At 41.5% G+C, this 25,175-nt stretch overlaps 1 protein-coding gene across 1 annotated transcript in view; it reads left to right on the plus strand.

The window, feature by feature from the left end:
- The window catches only part of NPSR1 (neuropeptide S receptor 1), a 60,159-nt gene extending 38,824 nt beyond the window's left edge, over window positions 1-21,335 (plus strand). The window contains exons 3-9 of the mRNA XM_054815048.1: window positions 1,965-2,068; window positions 2,399-2,492; window positions 7,548-7,749; window positions 16,752-16,828; window positions 18,770-18,859; window positions 20,938-21,118; window positions 21,242-21,335. Coding sequence (XP_054671023.1) covers window positions 1,965-2,068; window positions 2,399-2,492; window positions 7,548-7,749; window positions 16,752-16,828; window positions 18,770-18,859; window positions 20,938-21,118; window positions 21,242-21,335 — 842 coding nt within the window. The remainder of the gene's footprint in view (window positions 1-1,964; window positions 2,069-2,398; window positions 2,493-7,547; window positions 7,750-16,751; window positions 16,829-18,769; window positions 18,860-20,937; window positions 21,119-21,241) is intronic.
- The last annotated feature ends 3,840 nt before the right edge of the window (window positions 21,336-25,175 follow it).

Genomic DNA, 25,175 nt, shown 5'->3' on the forward strand with positions numbered 1-25,175 from the left:
GGCAGGGGAAGAGAGAAAATGGGTTTGGGAAACACCAGGAGAGGAAAGAGCAAACCAGAATTAATTGAACGGTAAAGTCCTAAGGAGGGAGGCAATGTAGTTATGCACACCAGCAATGATATTTCTGCTCTAATTTCATTTTGAACTGAACCTTGAAGAAAAAGAAGAGATAAAGGATTGAAGAAAAAGAGGAGATAAAGGATTACTGATACAGAAAAAATAATCCTAGTTTTCCAGTGAAGCAAAACACGATGCTGCTTCTAAAGAATTAAGCTGAGATCTCAGTTTCCAGCTAGAAGTATCTGGAAGTTCTGTAATTTCAAAGGGCTTAGAAGAAACTAATTTTGCCAAACCCGTACCTGTTTGCTTGGAAATACTGGTTCAAACTGTTTGTCGCTCAAAAAATTATGCTTTGAAATTCTTGAAATATGTTGTTTCCAAAGTTTCCATTTCAAACCAAAATGGTCTGAGGTGGGGATTAGGATGCCTTTATCATAGTAAACTATAGAGATGGTTTTCGTGGTGTAAAATGATGGTATCGAAATGAAACATTTTACCTCACCACTCTAAATTTCTTAAATATGGATTGAAGCTATTTCTTTGTATTACTTGTTTTTCTCCTGACAAATCGCACAAAATGTTTTCCCAACCTGCTCTCTCCTTTTGTGGTAATCTGTGCAAGAAAAGCAACATGCTGTGCTACTTGAAGTGGCAGAACACTGGATTGACGCACACTTTCTTCCACGGACAGCTCTTAAAACATTTATCCTGCCCTACAGGAGAGAACTTTTTTATTATCTTGGTTTTAAAGACAAAACTTAGTATCGCCCATATGTACAACAGCAGTACCAGCTTTTGCAATTCCTTTGTAAAACTTGCATTGCTGTGAGCACTCATTTGTTCAATAAGAAGCAGAACAAGGGCTGGAATATCTTCTTAGATGTTCTCACCAAAAAAAAAAAAAAAGCTGGCCTGACATGTATTTATTTTGGTGAATGCAAAAGTACAGGCATAAGTAGGTTAACTTTAAGCTGACAGGGCAGGGTTAGTCGTTAAATAATTAAGTTTGCGAATAAAAAGCTGACAAAATTTCCAGTGACTTCGGTAGCTTTTGGATATCACCCCAGGTGCTTTTGCAGGAGACATATTTCTTTTTACAGTGAAATAAAAGACAAAGAAAAAAGGACATTAAATAGTTCAATATTTGGCACAGCTGGGATCAAGCTGATGCACTGAAACACCAACATACAGCTTCTCCAATGCTATATTTCATCCACAGCTCATGGAAAACCTGGGGGCCCTTAGCAGGCGGCAGTGAGCCCGGCATGCTGCAGGATCAGACCCACCAGGCAGTCCTCTCCGCTTCTCTCGTCGACAAGCCTGAAACGTTTAGGTGTAGGTGGGATTAACACCCACCCGTGACTTCTTTTATGCAGCTCTACCCACAAAAAAAGCAAGTTGTTATTTGAAGAGGAATTGATCTCAGTTGATTTCAGGCATCTTTGGTATAGATGCAGGTATAGACCAGGACCTGCATCCAGCCTAGGGCTGACGTGGCCATCTCAGCTGGTCACCTCACATCCCTTTGTAAGCAAAGGAGAGAAAAAGGCACTTTGAGGGTGCAGCTCATCCGATCCGTTTGCAACGACAGCCAGGCTGAACCACAGCCCAGAGGGCAGCAGCGAGTCCTGCTCATGAGAAACCTGCTCCAACGCCCAGAGGAATCTTGCCTTGTCTGTCTGAATGGATTGGTGTTAAATTAATAGAACGAGAAAATAAATACACAAAACTTTGTGTTCTGAGGCTTTCTCAGCTCCTCTAGCATCCTGGGCTGACCATGATGGTGTGGCTGCCCTCAAGACTGGGGGAACTGGTGCATCCTGAGGGTCGTACCTGCCTCTGTGGCTCACCTGCAGTCCTGTGTTTGTTTCTTTTAATGCTGCTTCAGTTAATTTTCTTTGCAGATTCGTTCACGGGACTCATAAACATAATGACTGACATCATCTGGCGCTACACTGGAGATTTCATGGCTCCTGATATCGTTTGCAGAGTCGTTCGCTACTTTCAGGTATAGAAACCTTGTACTCCCCTGTATGTGTCCCCACAGCGATAAACCCCAATAAAAATGCTGTATAGACATTTTTCTAGTATCAGAAGTGCTAAATGCTGAAAGTGTTCATTTAAAGTTGAAACACTTTTAACTAAAGCATATTAAATCTTAAATTCTGTGGACAAGATAAAGAAAAAGGATCCGGGTGAAAAATACAAGGGGTTTTTTCTTTTTCTTTTTTTTTTTTTCAGTAAAAGTTTTGAAGTATTCTTAGTTCAGTATTCTCACTGACATTATTTTCTGCAATAAATGTGTCTCAATTGCTGCCTCATATACCTTCTGCCCCAGGTGGTCCTTCTGTACGCCTCGACTTACGTCCTTGTGTCACTAAGCATAGACCGGTATCATGCCATAGTTTACCCAATGAAGTTCTTGCAAGGAGGTAGGAGAATTCCTGTACCTTGTTATTCCTATGGATATTATTGGATAGTTTTCTAGTTTCAAAATTGTTAACCTTTTTTGCCATGAATTATTCATTCCTGCTGGAGCAACATTTGGACTCTGTTATAGTTTTCCAAATGGCAAAGGAGCTGTGGTTTTGAGATTTATTAAGCTGCACTTAGCCCTCAGCAGTTTTTATAAGTATTGTGTTAGCAAAGAATGAAATGACATTTTAAAAAGTATAGAGGTTTTCATTATCTTCCAGCATTTTGAGAAGGTTATTGTGGACAAAAGCTATCCCGTGTACAACTATACTGACTCTAGGAGCAGCAAGAGCTATATTGTCTATTTATTCACACTAAAAATTGTCTTGGATAAAGAGTGCAGTACTGAGAATTCATACAATAGTTTGATAAGAGAACTTCAAAACTATAGCAATGTTTGGATATCTATTGTTTCTTACAATTTCTTCTATTTGTTATTTTTACAGCACACAAATATATCCTGACTGCTTAGCAGTACAATTTAAAGAACATGATTTCTTTCCTACAGAGCCTAAAGTGGGACATTAAGTATGTTGCACTGAGTGAATAAACAGAAATAGCAGGTGGGGAGGAAGGGGAACGATTACGAGAATTGCGAAGACGCAAATATCATTCTTGTTTTGGCGTAATGATGTCTTTTGACAGCCTGCTCTATTCAGGGGACCAGATTAATGGTCCTTTCTGGCCTTAAAAGCCTATGAATCAATCACAGCTCAGGTAATGGTGCAGCTTTGGCAGATGTTAAGGTCTGAAAACTTCAAATACTTGTGTGAAATTTAGCCTGATATTCCCCAGCTTGCAGACCAACTTTTTTTTCAGACCAGGGGAATTGATATCAAGGTTCTCTCAGCGGGCTTTTGGAGGCACGGCGCGCTCTGCAGCTCCTGCCGACGTTCAGCCGGGCTAGGGAGGGCTCATAAACCACCTGAAGCCTCGACTGCCAGCTGAGCAGGGCGAGCTGCGAGACAGACCCACTGACTTTTCTTCTTCATATATGGTGCAGGAAAAGCAGCACTTGTTAAATTACTGCCTGGGCTTAGTAAAGATTTTGGTGGTTAATCTTTGCAAACCACTTTGAAGTTGAAAAAAAAACCTCCACCAAACCACCTCAAATCTTTATAAAAGCCTTTTTTATAGCTCAGTCCCATTTCCTATACCTATACCATAAAGATATTTCTCTCCTCATTAAGATGGAGAAGAGTGGACATTGCACCCAGCCAAGGGGCAGCAGAGCCATCAGCTGGATGCAGCCCTGGGCGGGAGCAGGGGGGGAACAAGCCAGGAGCAGAGATAATGCTGGCAAAGCCCACCCGCCCCGGCAAGGGCTGGCCGTGCGCTGATGGGCAAGCAAAGACCATGTTCAGAGGGAAAAAGGACGCAGCTGTAAATCCAAAAGAAGGATCTAGAGAGGTATATTTACCATAACAATTTCCTGGAATATACAAAAATATTCAACTTTTGCACCCAGCTATTCCTAGCAGGGGTATCACGTGTGGGGCTTTTGAAATGCCCTCTTAGCTATTTTGCAGGCAGAGAACAAAGAGGTTTATGAAACTTTGTCAGTGGTGATGACACAGAGAAACCTTAAAGCCAGTTCTGAGTCAATCTGTGGCAAATAGTACTGTTTTTTTCTTTCCAAAATGAAACACTCATCCTCCCAAAATCCTTCAATCATGAGACAAGAGTTGTTTCTCCTCACCGCTTTTCAAAATTATGTTTCCATGTAGCTTTGAAATATTATGTTGGAAAAAAAATCAAATATTTTGCTTTGAAAATGTCAAACAATATATTTTTTAAAAAATTGTGGTTTAGTTACTAACCTCAAGTCATGTTAAAAAACATTTGCATGGCGTCTAAGAAAACAAACTTCAACACTTAAACGTTTTATACTCACTATGCGAATACATAAATGACCACAGAAAATGCAGTATGTGGAAGAATTATGCATTCTAATCCCAATGTTTTTACTGCATGAGGCACCTAATTCAATAATTAAAGGGGTCATTAAAAAAATCATAAAATAAAGATCAAAAAAAAAAACCTGGGAAGTTATAGCCGGAGACATTTCATAAATATTTCACCATATTGAAAAGATATATGCAAGCAGCGTACCAACTAAGCAGCAGGCAACAATACAACTGCTTAAGTAAAAGACAAAACCCAAGTAGGTGTAAATTGTCCCTTGCATGGGGTTGGGCTGCAAACGACGCTGAGATCGATCAGATCAATGAGATTCTGGAAAAGCTCTCTCTCTGGATTTAAAACCTCATTTTGAAATGGCACTCGCTTTATAGAAGGATTGCATAGCACTGCTGTTCATGGTAGAACGGATGAAAACTCCTCTGGAGAGGTGCCTCCCTGCCACGTGTTGCTGGGAGCAAGCAGATGTGCACAAAACCACTGCTGCAGCGCACGGATGGCGGAAGCGGAGCAAAGGGGACGGTGACATGAAAACGTCCTTTAGGAGAGTCAGCGCCAGAGCTCACGACTGGGATTCCCGCTCCAACCCTACGTGTTAGTCTTGACCAACCCCGTATGAAAAACTCTCCATTTAAAGAGCAGTATTGTTTTTGAAGGAAAATACTGAGACTGGCTGAATAGAATATCATATTTCAAAAGCTCTTACTTATTTGATTCCATTTATAATTTATATAGTTCTAGTTATATGATTTGCTGGCATTTAGAGCATATTAGAGCATTTACCAAAAAAAAAAACCCCAAAACCCAACATAAAACCCCCCTGCTTGTGAGGCAGCCAATTAACATTAGTCTGATAAAATAAAAATCTACTTACCTAGATGTTATCAGTGCCCTGTAAAGCCCTTTAGACTAGCAAGGCCATATTCTACCAAACACAAGGGACATTTAAAAACAAGATTAAATGAACATTGCATGTAACGTTTTATAAAACACAAAGATAAAATACCGCTCTTGCCCAACTCAAATTGCTCACTTCTCTTCAAATTAAGGGTGTTGCTACACAGTACAAAAAATAAAGTATATTATCCAAGTATGATCTTTTCCCCTTAGAAATAGACACGTGGGCCCCACTGAGGCTTGTATCTATGTAGTTTAAGTAGCTAGCTCACAAGTGAAAAGCTCTTTCTGTCAGGAAATATTTTGTGAAACTTACTCTTAATATTCCTTTTGCTAAGTTTATTCTGTTATGCTTTGGGAAACTTTACAGGTCTCCTTTGCCTGTGCAATATTTATAGAGTTAATCTAACCCTCTCGCTTATGTAGATGTCATCACAGTTCCCTTAAGCCCTAGATTAGCAAGACCATATTTTGCTGAATGTGGGTAGCATTTAAAAATGAGCAGGATAAGTGAATATTTGCAACTGATGTTTTATAAAATATAAAATTACTTTTTGAATGTTTCTCCCACACGCTTTCGTATTGCTTTTTGAGCTTCAAGGAGGGAAGACATTCTTCTTGATATGCATAATTTAAAGTGATTTTCTATTTCACACACTACCTCGGGTATTTTGTAGGACAATAAAGTATTTCGACACCAAAGCTTCCCAGATCAAAAAATCTGTCCCCATCTGTTCCTCTCACAATCTGACTCAGGAGGAATAACTGCTGCTGAGAATCACTGGTACTCCACAGATCAGCCCTTTCCCCCCACACCGTTCAGCTGGAGCTACCTGGATTTTAGCCAGAAGATGCAGATTTGTGAAAACAAAACCCTTCAGGTTTGCTCCAATCCATTTGATTTTTATGAAATCCCATGGGTGCCACCAGGCATCATTTGGTTTCCCACCAGTTTTCCCCACTTGGCAGCGGAGGAGGCCAGAAATCAAGGGGAAGCAGTAGCCCAAACCTGCCAGGTGTTCTGAGGTCCTTCAGCTCCTGATCTTCACCATGAGGTCCAGCAGGATCTCCTAGTTGAAGTCTGTTGTGGCAGAAGAAACAGGGCTGAGCACTTGAGCACCAGCCCACCATCATCTGCCCTGTCTCATGGTTAGCAGCCCACTCTTGGCATGGCTTCAGCACATGCCCATCAACAGGAGCTGGGTTTGGTCCTCGCCGTAAAGCAGAGAACTGCAGGAGATGCCCAGGCTCTCCAGTACCATGGTTCTTTGGGGCAGTAAAGTTGCAGCTGCAGTTAAAGGCAGCTGGTTGTGTAGTCTTGTTCTGATCCTGGACTGAGGCATTATCTCTTTCCTGATAGGAAATGTTTTGTGAGCTTTCTCACTTCAAGGTGCATCAAAATGTTTATTTTCCATTCCAAGGAGGACATTTCCCCTGTCGGTACATCCAGTATGCTCCAACCTTTTTAAGTAACCCTTCCCAGTCTCAGCCTCCCTCTGTTATCTGTAGCACAAGGGATCCTTCTACTTTTCTGTGTCTGTGTCCTCCACCCGCCCGCCGCTTTGCTGTGCCAGGGTAAGAGCGTGCAGTAGGGCAGGTCTGCAGTCCTTTGCATTCATTCATGATGCCGTCTTGGTGGCATAGAGGAACCATTTAAATCTCATGTTTCTGACTGGCTGACCCTGAGTGGTGCCTTTCTCGTAGCGTTTCAGACTCACTGAGCCCTTAGCTTCTTTAAATAAAACACAGAATCATAGAAACATAGAATCTTAAGGTTGGAAAAGACCTCTAAGATCATCAAGTCCAACCATTTACCCAACACCACCATGTCTACTAAACCATGTCCCAAAGTGCCACGTGTTTTTTGAACACGTCCAGGGATGGTGACTCCACCACCTCTCCGGGCAGCCTGTTCCAATGCCTGACCACTCTTTCGGTGAAGAAATTTTTCCTAATATCTAGTCTAAACCTCCCCTGACACAACTTGAGACCATTTGTAAATTACAAGCCCATAAAGACATGACTTTTTATCATGAGAAAGAAATTAAATCCCCTTTCTCCTTTGCAGTCCTTTCAGCACCAGCCAGCTGCAGCCCAAAATTCCCTTTCTTCACCCGGTTTCTATCAGTACTGCTACAAGGGGCCAATGGCACCAGCACCCCCATTAACACCGTCTGTTTGACTCTGTTGCACAGAAAGACAGGCGAAAGTTCTTATTGGAGTGGCCTGGAGCCTCTCTTTCCTGTTTTCCATACCGACTCTGATTATTTTTGGGAAACGGCAGCTCTCCAACGGGGAAGTGCAATGCTGGGCTCTCTGGCCTGATGATTCTTACTGGATACCCTACATGACGGTGGTGGCTTTCCTGGTATACTTCATTCCTCTCATCATTATCAGGTAAGCCTGAAACGCAGTCAGCAAGTGTGTGGCGAAAGCTGTCAAGCGTGCAGTCAGCTTAATGCTGTAATTTCTACTCATTCATTACGATTTCATTTCCACACCTGCCTTATAGCTGCTTTGGTTTTTATCACATAATGCACAGGTCGCTGTACTTGCCCTGGGTGTTCTCCACGTGGTATTAATAGCCAGAAACATTTTATCTGAAAAAAAAGGACTGAATCTCTAAGTGTGTCCACTTATCTCTGCAGCTTCAGGCTTGAAACATATCTTTATAAATCCAGTAAGAATGTCTAGCTACTATGACAAAACATAGTTTTAATAAAAGAACAGGAAACCACACTTAATGCTAATTAAGGTAAAATTAACTTAAAGTGCTCTCAAGCTTCATAGTACTAGAAGAGTGTTGCTTCACCAGGATGGGAAAGAAATCTCCAAGCATTTGAAGCTGCCAACCACTCCGAAAATATAAACAAATAAAATTCTTCCCATTTTGTAATGGGAAACCTGAGCTGCAAATATCTGAGACTGATTTGCCCCAAATCACAAAGACAATCAGCAAGAGAATCTGCTTTTAAACTGAGGTCAATCAATATGCCAGACTGTGCTTGGTGATCAGTGACTTTCATTGCCTGCCTCAGGGGTGCTGCCATTAGCCACTATTAAACAAAAATTATCTAGCCATGAGGAGCTGATAATGCAAAGGAGCAGTCAAAAACTGATGTGGAAAAGGAGCAAGGCTTCTTAACTACTTTGAAAGGCTGCCGGTGGCAGTAACTTGTTCTCGGAGCCCAATTGTATTCCATTCTTTTCTTTCCCTTTTATTCTCTTTCAGTAGCACGGTTACAATCAGATTTCTTGGTGCCCATCTTAGTGGCACAGAAGACTTGCTGGGAATCCTTCTGTTCCCCATAATTTGGCGACATGCTGTCTGGGCTGTGAGAAAGGAGCTATGTTTGCACATCCCTTGGACATCTCCCATGGTCCATCTGCTTTTCCAGCAGGTGATGAGCCATGAGTCTTAGTTAGCTTCCACCTCATTAGCATCCCAAGTGCGAGCTGGGGGCAGTGCTGACCTTTTCTAGATGATGACAGGACTGGCTACATAAGCTTAATAATAAAGACCATGTGGTGGGTTTTGTTCTCTTCCAGTTGAGTTGTGCCTTGAAGTTTCTTACTGTTTAATCACAGAGATTAGGTTCTGCAGCTTCTGATGGAAATAAGTTTATCTCTGATGGAACCCAAACCACAGGAGCATGGAAACTGTGGTGCTCGAACTCATCTAGCTGACTTTTTGAGACAGATTCAACATTGACCAGTGTTGGTTCCTAGAGAGAGGGACAATATTTATATTTTGCTCATAACATATCAGTTTGCTAATCCTTCCATTTTTGTGCCAGATTGCACAGATATACAAACAAAATCATGAGAAATTCTCCTTGGAGAAAGGACATGACAGCAATAGAGAAAAACTACTCCCAGATTATCCGATTGCTCTTCATTCCTAAACAAGATAATTTCTCCTTGTGCGTTTTCCTGTATCTTAAAATCAGCCAAGCTTTAAAGAAACCAAAAAATATGCTTGGCGATATGTAAATAAAAATGTGGATCTGCAGCCCAGCACTAGCAGCAAAAAGAATAAACACACAGAGGAGACAAAAAATAATTTAACTGTGCAAAAGAAATGGCACTAGAAAGCTTTGAGGCTGGCTGTTACTATGAGAGGAGTTTTGTTAAGAATTTTCTCAAGTGGCTAGCAATCAGGAAATTCTAGTAAGCATCTTAAGTGTTACAGGAAAAAGGCCCATGGCCTGTCCAGTTATCAGTCATTCCACAGGTGTGTGAAACGTCTCTTTCACACTCAAACTTACAGATTTCCACGCCTTCTATTACAGATCAGCCACTCCTTTTTACATGGCATATATACTTGTTCGGCAAGAAAAAGCAAGCTACATAGCAACAAATTTTTCAGAGCTGCTGACATTATGCTCCCCTCCTCCCTGCCAAAGGAAGATATTCAAACCAGATCAGGTCTGTGACTTGCTTTATAGTAAATCCCCAGAAGCAAGAAGGCAATGAAGACATGAGGGAAAGGGAAAGTCAGTGAAACTGGCATTTCATGAGATTGCCCTGACAGGGGAGACTTCAATAAAGCATCCTAAAATTTTTGTGGCTTTAACCTTAAGTGACTTTCACACAAGAAGTTTGTGGCAGGAGAGGAACTTAAAACACCGGCCTTGGAGCCACAGAGCAGAGCGGTGCCCATTGCCTGCCCAAACACGTTCCTGGTTTCGGTGTGCGCTAACACAAATGCTCCCACATCCTTGCCAGCAGAAGTCAAATTCTTGACAGATCCTAAGTGGTACTGGGCACCGGGTGGAAGGAAGTGGGGTAAGCGAGGGAAGGAATTTTTTTTGTGCCCATTTGTTTCTAGTTGTAAGTTGTACTATTTTCTTCAGAATAGAAAAGATTATCTAAAACCTCATAAAGAGTGGATTACCATCAGGGCAAGGTCAGCAGAGACATTATGAACAAATGCCATGCAGTTTGGAAAGAACTGGTTATTTTTTCAGAATATTTTTTCAAGTTTCAGGCGTACAACTGAAGGTTGCAACTTCCCAGCTGATGCATCTGTAAAACATCTGCCAACATAGCCTCGAGGCATGATAGCTCTTCCTTTAAAATTTCTTGGCAGTCCAGGAATTTAAAGCTAATCCACCTAACGTGGTTGCAGCATATAAATACTCTGGTAAGCAGTTTGCAGCTAAAGAATGGCAGGAATGGCTGTTAACATTTTCAGGGACTCAATTTCTCTGCAAAAGTTTTGTTCCACTGAATAGTTTCAGATGCACAGCAGGTTTGATGACAAATGAGACTGTTTCAGAAGGGTGAGTGAGAGAGATCATGCAGTTGTGTATTACTCTGTCGAAAGATTAATTATAAAAATGAGAGGTGTTATTTAGTAAATGAAGGAAGGCATTTTGTGGGTTTTTAATTTTATAGCTTTTCACTGAAGATGTTATTAAAGAAAGTCCATAACATAATGATGGAGAGACAATCCATAAATGTGCAACTGAAAAGTCAAGGATCAGTATCTAAGAAGCTGGGAAAATGAATAAACCAGAAGCCAAGGCACACACCACACTTACTGAGGAAAGAATAAGACTTTTTCTGCAATAATTCATTTTGTTTGCACAGCTACTTTATTTTTTTCTGCTAAAGTACTCTGATCTAGCTGCATGGCAGGTGCCTGATGCAATGTGGGACACTGGCTGGCAGAGTTAATTCTTAATTAGTTCTGCTGCCTGAATCTGCTGAAAACCTAACCTCTGGAGCAAAGCAGTTCACTGATGACAGCACTTTTTCTGGTGCAGTTCATCCGAAGTGCATACAAAAGATAAAATTTTACTTTTCAGGTGCAGGACTTAATTCCATACTAGATATGCCATTTTGGCTGAGCGGTTTTTTACTTGCTACAGTCCAGGTACCATCATCTTTTAAGCTTCTCTCATCCATCCCTCAGCTCTCTCAGCAGAGCTGATTTCGCATGTTCCTGACATAGCCTTCAACTAACTCACAGGAGTTGTGTTATTCATAACGCCACAGCCCATGGAATGAATTATTTAGCTGGTAACCTCATGCTCAGTCTGGAAAACTCTTCCACCGACGAGATAATCCCCCAGACATGGTGTGAGCAAACCCTATAGATTCCAAGTCAAAACACAAACCAGAAGAAAACAACATTTTTTTTTTTTTCTAAACGTATATATAAAAAGGCAATCTATGAACAAAACTGCAACAGCCCTGTAAGATTTAAATACTTGGGAGGTCTGTTCCCACCACTTCTTCACAACTGGAGAATCAGCAATCAGTTATCAAACAGCTTGTGATTTTGTGGCAAGTTTTTTATCTGATTATAATACAAACGAACAAGACCTGAATAATGAAAAGAGAACGAAAAGCTGTGATTAGATTTTTAACACAAGTGCGTGGTTATCTTTGAGAGCTGAGAAAAAAGGAAGAATATTTGTTCTTTTCATGTAAAAGCTCGCCTTCTCGCCACTATCTCAGTGTTGGTCAGGGAGAGCCACAGATCCTGCATCAGGTTCTTCTTTACAGAGATTAAAAATTTGGCCGGTTCTTCCCTCTTATTTAGACTAATCACCACTTTTTCTGCAGTGGATATTGTCATCCTACCAAAACCCATAAAATTCAGAAGAATTAATTAGGCAACCTGCAGTAATTAGTTCTCTCTTATTCTGGGACAAGTGTCCTCAGCTATAACCAAAGCCATTTCTCCTATGCCAAGATATGCCAAGCAAAGCTCAAACGGTATCTGTGATAGCTGAATACCTCTGGGGCATTGCTGAACAGAGGTGAAATATGGGTCAAGTCAAGATTACAGACTGCTCTCCTGCAAATATTTGCGCCTGGCCCCCTCAGGTCCTGTGACAGGGAGACAGGAGAGCTATTGGATTTCTATTCTGTATCACTACTCTGTGCCAAACCATAATTATATTCTGGCACTTGAGTATCCAGCAATTCAGAGTCTTTTTAGCTGCTATTCATGATTGCCAAATATATTTTCTGTATTTTAACTGATAAATGTAATACGTAGACATTTGTCTAATATACTTTCAAATTCAGGTTAAAAAAAATAGCAAAAGTTCCTCTTGAAGCACAGAGGAAAAAATATCCATCTGCTGTTTAAAATCAAAACTCCAAAGAGAACATTTGCTTTGGAGCAGCAGAAAAATAATTAGAAGGAAAAAACCAGAATCAGCTAAAAGGGAAAATATGGAACTAAAAACAAGGCATTGCAATGAAATAAAAAAAATAGATTAAATAAAAGGTATTTGTCTGAATTAAATCAAATAAAGGGAATAAAAATACCATTAATAAAAATACCAAAGGTCATTTTTGGAGCTTGATTCAACAAGCACAATCATTTTTGCCTGCAATTTCCATTTCTAAATAAAAAAGCCTAGATCTTACACATATGTTCTAATATCTGCCCATCTATTCACTTACCCATTACACATGCCTACAATGGTTTGTTCAGATGAATTTACATATGCCTTTTGTCTTTGGATAAATAGTGCTTTGGATAAATTAGCTACCATAAAACATAACACAGCTGCATCACTTTGCACAAATAAAATACAAGGAACAATAGGCAATGCTGGATGATAAACACAAGCAATTAGCAGGGAGCTTAGGTGTACTTTTTGCCATGGTAAAGGCTCATTTTACCAGTAAATACTGAGGCCAGGTGGGATGCTATCATATTGCAATCATTTATTTAAAAAAAAATAAAAATCTGTGTTTAAAGAGTGGGCAGATTAATAACTCTTACGATTGTTAATATCAATACATACCTTTACCAGTAGACATTTTATTTTCCAAAACAAAATTGATCTAGGAATTAAAAATAAAGATGGAATGGGACTATTCACAGTAGTATTTGTATGACTAACCATAAGTTAGTTATTGACATGGACAAAGAGTGCTGTAATTACCAATGGGGTCAAATTAAACACCACCGTTAACTAATAACACGCTACAATGAACATGCATCTTAGTCCTTCAGAATCTGGATCAAGCTAAATTGCTTCTGGGGATGCAATAAATTTAATTTGCTGAGTTACATCCATTGTCTGAACCATATTCTTGTATTTTCCTGCCACGTCTACAGATATGCATGTTATCAGGGCTAGAAAAATCACCGCATTTTCAGATCAACAACATATCCTTCCTACCCTGTGGTCTGAGCGGCCTGAGCAGCTCCTTCTCAAAAAGCCTTGGATTATTTTTCCATCCGGGATTGACTACTCCACCTGAGCTCTTTCTTCCGTTTCTTTAGTCTCTCACTTGCAAATAACGGGCCACAACGACCCATATAGTATTTTAATATCATAGTATACATTAAACTGACCACCGCACATGTTTGTATAGCCCCCAAGAATGCCCAGTGAGGGCTGGAAGACCAGCGCACCGTGCACTCACAGGCACAAAGAAACCTGACAACATCTGGACCTAACGAACTGTACATCACATCTCCTGGTGCTCTCAGTGGAGACAGGAGCAAGCAGCATGCAGGCATGTTACACGTGTTGGAAAACGAGGTTTGTGGCAACGTGTACGGCGTGCTTTTACATCTCGGCAGTGAAGGCTGAGTAGCTTAATGTCACGAGGAAGGAACCAGGGATTACAATACGGTCAGAATGGTACGGACCATTGCCAAACACCCTCCCGCCCATCTGAATGCCAGTTGTCATCCATCCCACGCTAGTCTTTGCTCATCTGCCACTTCATTTTCCATCGAGTGGGAATTTCTTCCCACCCTTTGAGATGTCACCAATGTCCACGTCCTCCTCCAGCCTCCTTTTACAGAAAGAAAGAAAGAAGCTACAAACGCATTCTGAAAAAACCCCTACTTTTCCCTTGTAACAAAAATACAACTTCTGTTCCATAAGTGCTGTCTTTTTATTGTTGTGACTTTGAAACACACACACAGATGCTTTTTCTGATCTTAAGCTTTGGGTGACACATTTCTGGAAACTCTGGTTTCTTAGCTCCATGCCAGCATAGCTGGCGGAGAAAAAAAAAAAAAAAAAAAGATTAAGCACTAGTAAGATCTGTAGTCACAGAGAGAGAGATCAAAGCGTAAAGCCATAAATGTGGCTGGCAAAACAGCTGCTGGGAAGTGTACCTAGCATGACAAGTGACTCGTCTCTCTGACACCCACCCTGAGCAGCTTTACACACCTCTGGTCCCCTCCCGATACGGAAGGCTCCAGTAGATCCAGCTATAGAGAAAAGAAAGATGAACAGAGGCAAAAACACCAGCACAAATCCACGATGTTGGCAGCACTTTAGAAGCCACTGGATTAAACTGGGAATTAAACTTTTCCCTGGACTTCTAAAAATTAAGGATTCAAATGAAACAGCACATAATCTCATACATAAAATGCCAAGTGAAGACGACAGCTGCCATAACTGCATCTGGTGAAAGGGATGCTCCTACCAGCCTCTGCAGCCAAGAGGGCAGGATTTCTGTGGTCAGAGGGAAAGCAAGTGAGGAGCCTGACTTTGTAATTCAAACCTTGTGGCACTTGGCTGGAAGCAGGGAGTCTGAGTATTTTGGCTATGAAGTGAGGGTCCTTCGGCCTGATGCTTAGGCAACTCTGAATGCATCCTGCGGGACGCACGCAGGTCTGCATCAGAGGGGAGATTGTTTCAACGGCAAATATAAAGGTCAGGCTAGAGACAGCAGGCTAGGGAGAAAATAGAAACAGGACTTTTAGGCGCTGCCTGCAAATTTTCTTGAGATGACAACAATTATCATTATAATACATTCTTATTCATTGGAACAATCAAAGGAGAAATGATACATGAATTTTTCCACCATTGTCAGTACAAATTACAAAGGAACTCTCAAGTGCACCAGCTGATAAATAAATAGGTTCTTGAAAAGCCAGGAGATAAAAGGAAAATGTTCAAGTCAGCTGGGAGCCATGCTGGACCTTTGAAGGGATTACGGAGGGCAAGCTGGTGTCTGCAGCAGATGCATGCAAAACCCTCACTGGGCAAGTACACCGCTGCTCTGCTGCAAGCCCGGACTGCATGTTGAATTTCCAGCTCTCACCTACTGAGTCTGCAAACCAGATGGCTCAAACTTCCACAGAAAGGAAACCTCCAAGGCACACAAATACTGCCTTTGCAAGCGTGTCTAGGAATTGAGGGTGCTGTAGGAAAGGCTCGTATATCAGTCTGAAAGCTCTAATAAGAATAATGTCTCTTCTGATCATAAAAATAAACCACATGATAGTAAGACACATTTTTCTTTCTATAAAACACCCTGAAATAATCTCCCTACTTGCACCTTTTTCACAGAGTCACCACTAAGGTTTATAGCAATGAACGGTCAGTCTGCCCCGGGCCCCTCCAAGCACTGCGGCGTATTGCAAACAGCACGTGACGACTTCTGCTAGGTTTTCACATCAGGAAAACATGGCAACTTGAGTGCATTAGCTGAAATATTTTTAAATTATTTTTGTCTTCCTTAGCAGACTAAAAAGGAAAACACCAGTCAAAACTAAGCTGTTGCTTAGTGATTTTAACTGCACGTTATGCATGCTTGCAGGAGAAAAGGCAGACAGAGCATTGGCCTCATATTTTTTTTATGTAAGCTGCTCATCCAGGATGCGGGTTCAAACAGCTATTCAGCTTGAAGGAATTATTTTACCTATTCTATATTAAATAAATAGAATTCCAGATTTGTTATCATGTAGGAAAGGGTCATAATTATCTGAGGTCATTGTGAACCACGGCACTTTTCATCTTTCCCATTAAAAGTATATGCATATCCCCCTCTAAATATGCAACTTGTGATGGATTTGGGTTTGGATCATCTAACTCTTCCCATCTACCTGATACCTCTGTCCTCCTCAATTTCTGTCCCAGGACCTTGAGATCTGAAAGTGAGCACCACGATACTTAACTGCATTTCTCATGGATCTTGCCCCTGTCAAATTCCCCAGGATACCATTTTATTTGTCAGCTTCATACTCACAAAGTAACACCAAACCAGAAGTGTACTTGCAGCAAAACCAGGTCCCTCCCCTTGCCTCCCCCATTTCAGGGCTAGTGACCTGGGGCTGGTACCTAGGCAGATTTGGCCTCGACTAACTCAAAATCCCCAATGAGATCTCGCCTGCGAGATTTGGCCACATCATTGCATTCCTCTGAGCCTCAGATCTGACATCTGCAAAACCAAGATAATGATAACGACTTCCATGGTGAAAACTTTTCAGATCTGCTTCTGGAAAGTACTACAGGAGACTCATGTTTTATTTATTGTTGTTGTTGTCATCATCATTATTATTATTCCTACGCAGTCCTGTCATCTCTATGAGCTCCTTACACACAGAGCACAAATGACTAGGATGTCAGTTAAATTTACTGTGCCTCATAATATCAATGATTCTTTCCCTTCTGTAGCGTCATATACTCAATCGTGATTCGAACCATCTGGATGAAGAGCAAAGCTCAGGCTGTCATCCTTTCCAGCTGCCCTGGTGAGTCCCAGCACACACGTGTCTCCAGCCTCGATTCCCAAATCCAGCAATGCCTGGACATGCGGTGTCACATTGGGCCCCCATTACTGCGGTGGGAATGGGGCATCTGTAATTGTTCGTTAATAACTCTTTTCTAGATTATTTACCTTCTATCAATTGACACTAAATCCTCTTTAGAGAAATTATAGAAAACATCTGCGAGAAAAGAATTAAAAAGTAAAAAATCCTTATTCCAAAACTTAAAATCCCTATTCCTAGAACTCTGCCCATTTCAAGAATAATTTTTTCTAGCATATACTTAGATAACACTTTTGCTGTGTTTTCACATGCCCTCGCAAGTCTGGATTTTGGTCAAGCTCAGAAATTCCTGGCTACAGAAAGCCATAAAGTGAGCTGAGCTTTCCACCCCAATACCATAAAAATTTTTTTTACTGTTCTGAGCTATTTTGGCAAAAAGCACAAATCATTTCAAGATCCTTACTCGTCAGCTGCCTTTCCTATTAGTTATGAAGACAAGCATGTTAATTTGCGCGAATGTGTTTTCCCACACAACCATAAGAGCACACAGCCAGCTAGTGCAGCCCAGTGGTGAGTGGACGCACATCAAACTGCAGGGACCAAGTTGCTGATACTTGCCTGAAGCAGGATCATGGATCACGTCTGGTACAGGAGGAACTGTCCTAATGTGATGTTGTACATATTCAGATATCCTTATGTTATAACCTGACGTCAACTATAATCTAGGATTTACTCATCCTTTGAAAAGCCTGAGCAGGACTGATTTCTAATGATCCTGCATTCATGACACAATCAGTATTAACTAGTCTTGAAAAAAATGTCATTCTCCTCATCCATATTCTTCTCTATAAGTCACCAAGTGATTTCCAGTAATGTTACGTATGGACTAATTTCAAGCTTCTACCTGGGATGCTTCACTGATAACAAACCCACATTATCTATTTATTTTTCTTTACAAATTACACAGCCTTGATATGCTGTTTTTATAAGGGGTGCAAGAAGTTGTATGCACAGAGTTATCGCCGATTACATTAGTCACAATTCCAGTCCTAAGTTTGGACTACAAGAGTTTACAGATGTTTTGATAAAAATTACTTTCTTGTGTATTCACTATGGTGAACCTAATTATTCTGACCCAGCAACATGAAGAGCAAATTGACATTAATAATGAAATCAGGCATATTATTGCAATCATGCTGGTACTGTTATTCAAATACAGAACTTGATTCCCAGAGACATTAGTGTGACTTCAGAGGAAATGAGATCAACCAGCCTTGGTGTGAGACTGAATAGAATTTGCTTCTCAATTCAAGCCACACTTCATTTCTGAAAAGCTAGCGTAAGAACATTTCGTATTTCATTACTGAGACAACATGGAGAGTAAAATGCATGACTGATTATTCAAAGCATCAAAAAGAGTAAGAGGTTAACAGAACAGAGTATGTAACTTTTAAAATCCCTCTGACCGAAATGCAGTTAAAAGTGAAGAGGTAGTCTGTTTTACCAGGTTGTTTCTTCTCTTTTCTTAATTACAGCAGCCAGTTCCTTTCAGAAAATGTCTCCTATAAGACCAATCTGGTTGCATTTTTGTAGCTGTGATGGTGCATGGTCTTCATTAGACTGATGCAGTTGGGCACACAGGCAGTGGTTCTCCTGACTAAGTGTTGAGGATCAGGAATACCCAGCTGCCACGATGCTTCAGGAAGATCTCTTCTGCTTACATTTCCCCTTTTGATTTTGGATGCCTCAGGTTTTGAGGGTCCAACCTGAGCAGGCTTGTCCATATTTCAGGAACTACTGAGCCCCTGCCTGACACCAGGGAATGGTGGGCTATGTATTGCTGTCCTGCCTGTGGAGGTACACACTGGCACATCCATGCACCAGCCCTGCTCTTTTTTACTAGCTGAACTGTTCTTTCCCCAGGTGGCAAAACCTCTGCTGGCTACACCAGTCGTGGGTTCATATCCAGGGCAAAAGTGAAAGCGATTAAGTACAGCATCGTAATTATCCTTGGTAAGTGAAAAGCCCCACAGCTGGTAGCTAGGGAGGATGCTGACATTTGGAAGCTGGTCTTCCGCAGCTCCCTTCGTCATCAGCAGATAAAATGCAGTAGATGGCTCAGAGAAGGAGCTTTGCTTAGACCACCTGACTCGCCTTCTGACCTTGTTCCTTCCCCTCTCCTCTGGCTGATAAGCTCCTATTTTAGGCATCTGACATAAGCTTCAAATGAAATGCCCCTTGTGTGCATAAAGTAAAGTGCCTAAAAGGAACAAAGGAAGGGGTGATCTCCTTCCCATCCAGGCTGCCAAAAGACTTGCAACTGAGATGTCTTTTAGAGACTATGTACGGCATGTTAGGTGCTGGGGTGGTGCCAGGGAGAGGAAGGAGAGGTAAGGGATGCAGAGCGATTGAATTTGATTTCAGAAGCGTGCTGCCTGGCGAGGTGGGAAGAACGAACTCTCCTTTCCCGACTGGGCAGCATATGACTCAGTGCAGGTGTCTTCCGTCTCCCAGGGAGATGACATTATTCTGATGGAATTAGGAGGCTGACATTCTATCTCAATAAATAAAGGCAGCGTCACACAGGGCTTGTGATTAGCTGCCAGAGACGGGCAGGAAGGCGACCGAAACTATTTACTCCCAAGGGCTGACAGCCATCCCCTACCACTGAAAAGGAGATCACTCCTCTTTCCAATGCTACACAAAATTCAGATTGGATGATACTGTGATAACAGCTACTACTGAGGTGCTTAGCTCACTGTTTAGCGGTAGCGTCTGCAGACATGAGAGAGGCCGGTGTGATTCAGAAGTCCAAGAACAGCTTCTCTGTGTCTGAACTTTTCTGCGTGGCAATTGGAGAAAGCTTTTGTCAGAAACAACTGCTATCGCAATGCCATCAGATGTCAAGAATTCACCCGGATGCTCAGTATTTCAAAGGACCTTGATAATATTAGGCACCCAGCATTTCTTGACATGTAGATTAAGGCACCTAATATTCACGGACTTCTTTAAAGCCACTTAAAGTTCTACATAGTCAGCTATGATCCATACGCTGACAATGCATATCACTGTTTTGCTGGTATCTGTGCATAGGCACTGCTGGTTCAGAAAAGAGGAGGGGAGTTTACCTCTTCCTCGCACATTCGGTGAGCCCTCGGCTAACTGCCAACTAAGAAATGCTGATTTTCAGCAACAAGAAAGCAAGCATGGGGTCACTCTGCTGTCTCATTCGGGTCAGGGAGAGATCATGTGTCTGATTTCAGATACCCGTGTATTTGTGACTCGGGTATTTATGGCTTAGCTGAGTGAACTGCCTGTACCAGTGTGTCTGTGTAAATCTTTAATCAATAGCCTTTGTGAAAGGAGATGACAGAAACTTGTGAGGGACAGATTCATTCCCTGTGTCTGCAAATAAAGGTAAACCTATGGCCTTTTTATTTCTACCACCTCTGAACAAAAGCAGGGGCCATCAACAATGCAGTCCTCCCCTTCCCTTTCCCAAATTCAACTCTCAAACAGCAGTACGGAAATTAGAGTGTCTTCCTGCACCCTCCATATACACAGCACCTCCGACCAGCATGCCAAATGACATGTTGGTCTGACATAATGTGGTGCAAAAGGGTGTCATTCCTTGCTCCTGGGTGTCTAAGAACCCTTTTTTAACACGTGGCTGTGACAGGCAGCGCTCTCACGGAGCAGCACTTCGGTGGTGTGTACATTTAGATCGGCTGCTCACTCAGGGGGCCATTAAAAAAGCACTTCACTGTAACTTATGATGCTTTAACTGGCTACCTATTCACCCTTTATGTGTTGTGTAGTGTTCAGAAGTGCCTCAATATGTCTAGAAGGAGCACTCTAAACACTTAGAGGAGCACACATAATATATTTCACGGGCATTAAAATAAAAATAAAGATAAATAAAAGCACAATCTAATAACTATTCTCTTAAATAAGACCCTGAATGGGAGAGATTTTTTTTTTCATGAACAAATATTTATGTGTTATGACAGTCTCTCTACACGTGTGTTATTACCTCCCTAAATAGCAAACTATCTAACATCAAGCTCTTCCTCTCTCTATCTCTCTTTCAGCATTTGTTCTCTGCTGGAGCCCTTACTTTCTTTTCGATATCCTGGACAACTTCAACATACTCCCTGAGACCAAAGAGCGCTTCTACGCATCCGTGATCATTCAGAACCTGCCAGCCTTGAACAGTGCCATCAACCCCCTCATCTACTGCCTCTTCAGCAACCGCCTCTGCCCCCCTTTCGAGTATCGCTCCTTTACTCTCACTCTGACTACCCCCTAAGAAGGGAGGGAACACATAAACGCAGACCCTAAAATGACTACCTGTTTTCACCTGTTTTAATTCTGACCATTCCTTATTTTCTGTAGGGAAAGAAGAACACGAAGGCTGGGGGGAACTTTCCGAGACAGGAGTGATGGAGGGCAGGAGATGCAGGTCCTGTCCAAACCAGAATACATCTAGTGCGGGCGACGCGTGGACCCAAACCAAGGAAAGCAGAGGTCCCCCACGAGCCCCAAGCACCGTGAACTGATGGATGCCAACTGGAAATAGCCCACTCCACGCTTCTGTTGAGCAGCACATGTATTTTGGATCAGCTCTGATCACACGCTGCCGGTGCCAAACACAGTCCAAGGGGTTTGCATGCCACTGTTGTGAGGGCTCACCTTGGCCCTCTGTTTTCAAGCAAGCTGTAATATATATGTATTCCGAATGGCAAAAATCAATGTAAATGGTGTCTAGTCAGAGTCTTCTCTCTATTTTTCAGGAGCTGCTAAAAGCTATCTACTCTACCGTATGGCTCACATAACTGATAAAGAGTATTTACAAGTAATTACAGAGCAGGGACCCTACTTACAATGAAAACACTGGCACTTTTCCAACAAGAACACACCACCATCACTCATTATAATTATATCTGAGTTTCGCAAACACTTACAAAGTGATACCGAGAGAGAAGGGGGCTGAAGGGCTGGGTTACTGCCTCCCACCTCTCCTGGCCCCTCTGCTCCGTTCACACCAGTCCTCCCAGCCACACCGTTCCTGCACCTCGTCCTCCCCTTCCCGTGCGGTATCTCCCCACTGTCCTACCTTGGCACGTCGGTGGCACCCCAGGGTCCCTGCAGGGCTCCCACACCACACATCTGGACAGTCATTTATTTTGGGCGACTGTATTAGCAAAGTGTTTGCCAGCCCTTCCCAGACCCCATGGTGCATCACGTGCGCGGATCTTCACGCACTTCTGTGGCAAAGGCCCTGAGCAGTCTTTCGGGGACCCTATGGGGAGCCGCCGTACGGGGCACTTCATCAGGGCAGATCAATCTCGCCACCCACACAGCAGCATTTCCCTGACTTGTGCCCTATGTAAATCATCCACGTCGCTTAAATCAAGTGGGGAACCATACACATCTTTAGACAACCTCAGAGCTGGAAAAAGACCTGAGTGAAACCATAAAACTCAAATTACATTTAGAAAAAGTTATCTGTTGTTGGTCCTGTCTTGTAAACTCATTGTAGGGTCCATAGAGCACCGGCTGTCAGGCAGAGCTTTGCTGTGCGGCACCCATGCAGTTGGGCATCCCCTTCCCCCAGCCCTCGGGGCATCCTCCCGCCACCCTGTTCTCAAATTTAAGGAGAAACGTTCTCTTGCAGGTTCAGCAGGTGGGTGGATGATATTGACTTCAATGTTCATTTTACCACAAGGCAGCTTAAGGTGTTTGCATGATAATACACTCTAACCAGCTGCATGGCAAGTGTGTTTCTTTCCTCTCGGTAAAAAAATTGCATTCTTACTTAAGTGGAGTCAGTTTAAACAGGGGGTTTTTTTTATTATTATGATCCTTTGCAATGAGTTTGTTCCCTGCAAAACAAGAACTGAATAAAATTTATTTATAATTACCTATATTACAAAATTCTTTTTTCCTAAGTAGGACATCATACATAAAATCGTGGGGCTTTATGTTCTCAGAAAAATGAATAAGGTTTCACTTTTTATTATTATGAAGTTCCGTTATGTCTAAAATTTGGTAACAGCTTAATTAAAACCATGAATCTACACCAGCCTTTACAGCAGCTACCTTGGATAGACTGTATATAAGAACTAGACAATGTTTTTTCTTGTTATAACTTTCCCAAAAGTGGACTGCTCGGTTTAAGCCTCATAGTGATATAGATTCTGGTTTTTAACTTTTGCATCTGATACATATACACTAGGTACCTACTTTTGAACAATTAATGGAGTTTGTAGACTTAATACCTGGAAATCAGATAACATTTCTGAGCAGTACTTTGATTTGCAAATTTAACATGACTCAATCTCACTAAAATTTACATATTATTCACTAGGGTCACCACAGGAATTATGCCATCTAAATTAAGCATACGCACGAGTAAATGTAGGACTCCGGCCTTAAATGAAGTCATTACCTCTTTATATTCCATTTATTATTGTATTATGTACCATTTACATGTTGTTCATATCCTTTTTCCTTAGGACATGATTGTGATGCCCTTCCTCATATGAGGATCTTTCAGTTTAAATGGCCTCACACCATGTTTGTCTGCATCCCTGCCAAGTGCTTAAACACAGAAATAAATAATTTATCATCTCATTTTCTCTCCTGCTTTCTTACTGTGCAGGAGATGGCATTTTACTACCTTTTTATATTCTCCAAAACCGTTTGTTGTAAAGAAACAGAAAAAGCTGAGGTTTTTTCCATTAGTCTGGAAAACCCTTGCATGGCCTTCCTTTGTCTCTTGGTAGAGCAATTTAGGGAACTTCATCTGACTCCAGTAGGTTTCTTACTCCATGTCTGCAACTTGCTCTACATCTGTTGACTGTTTAGTTGCTTAACGGTGACAGAGCTCTTACGAAAGACCCCACAGCTATGAGGAGAGGTAGCAAAAGTCGGTGTCAAGGTCCGAATGCCCAGCGAGAGAGCCTGAACACAGGAAGAAGAGGGAACCCAGCTGGTTTGTCCGTGATGGCCCACGAGGAGCTGTGTTTTTTCATCACCTGTAACACTTCAAGATGCATCTGTGAGATCCTTTTGACATTCCCACAGCAACCAGAAATATTTGTATGCATGACTATTAGGACATAAAAATCCTGTGTGATGATAAAGCCTTGTATGATTATAGATTCCCAGGAAGCATGAAAAATCAGATACTCGTCCCTCAGAGAAGTCACATCAAACAGCATAGGACTAGAATACTTTTCAAACTAATACATTAATTCAAGAGAATAGAAAATGCGTGCTTTATGTGACACGTTCAAATAAAATCTGAATGAGAAAGCTATTTAACTTGCTCTTGGACATATTTGATGTAATTTAAAGTTCAGTTCTCTTAGTCCAGATTTCCATCTGTTGCTAAAAGTGTAAAGCAGTATTTTGTCTTTCATCTTGGTTTTGGCTTTGAAATTTCTGTCTCCTTTTTTATTTTTACTTTGAAAAAATTAATGCAAGACAGAAAAATTTAACATCCAAATCACTGGGTAGGTATACTTTAATAACAGACTGCAATATTCCACATTGCAATTATGGAAGAATGGCAAAGTAAAAGGCTACCTAGAAGCATTTTGCATCCTCCTGCATGCACTTAGAGGTGCGGACATTATCAGTCAAAAAAAAAAAAAACCCAAACCAAAAAAAACCCCACAGAAACAAACTAGCCACTGCCTGGTTGTTTGTAGGTTTGGTGGGTTTTTTGAAAGATGTCTTTCATGGAAAAATAATTAGACATTTTGATATGATACAGGATGATTTGTCTTCTGCAGGACAAAAGAAAAATAATTATTACACATCTCTAAGACTTGCAAGGCATGAATGAATTACGATCCGTATTCTACAAGTTACCTAGACATTTAAATATGAATTGTTTTAGTGGGAATCAGGCACATAAATGTCATTACAGAAGTGGACTTACACTATATGTTTCTAGAGTACTGGCTATTACAAGCATCAGAGCCCTACTGATAGCAGTCTCTAAGAAGGACACATAAGCAGGAGAAGTAAAAGCAAGTCCAGTCCTTATTTTAGTTCAAGCCCTGGCATTTGAATACCAGAAAGCTTTGTGTCTATTAAGATTTCATATTTTCTTGACACTACTAGATGCAGCAAATCAGGAAAATCCTCTCTTAAACCACAGGCCCCTATTCAAACCATAGGAATAAATGACTCAACAAAAAAAAGAGAACATTTGCAAAGTGACTTTGGCAGAGAATTTCTCAAGAGCCAAGCGCTTTGGGGTGACACTGACCTGAGATAACTAAGAAAAGTCTCTTGGCACTCTCCATACAAGGAA

This window comes from Grus americana, chromosome 2, assembly GCF_028858705.1.
Source record: "Grus americana isolate bGruAme1 chromosome 2, bGruAme1.mat, whole genome shotgun sequence".
Taxonomy (NCBI): domain Eukaryota; kingdom Metazoa; phylum Chordata; class Aves; order Gruiformes; family Gruidae; genus Grus; species Grus americana.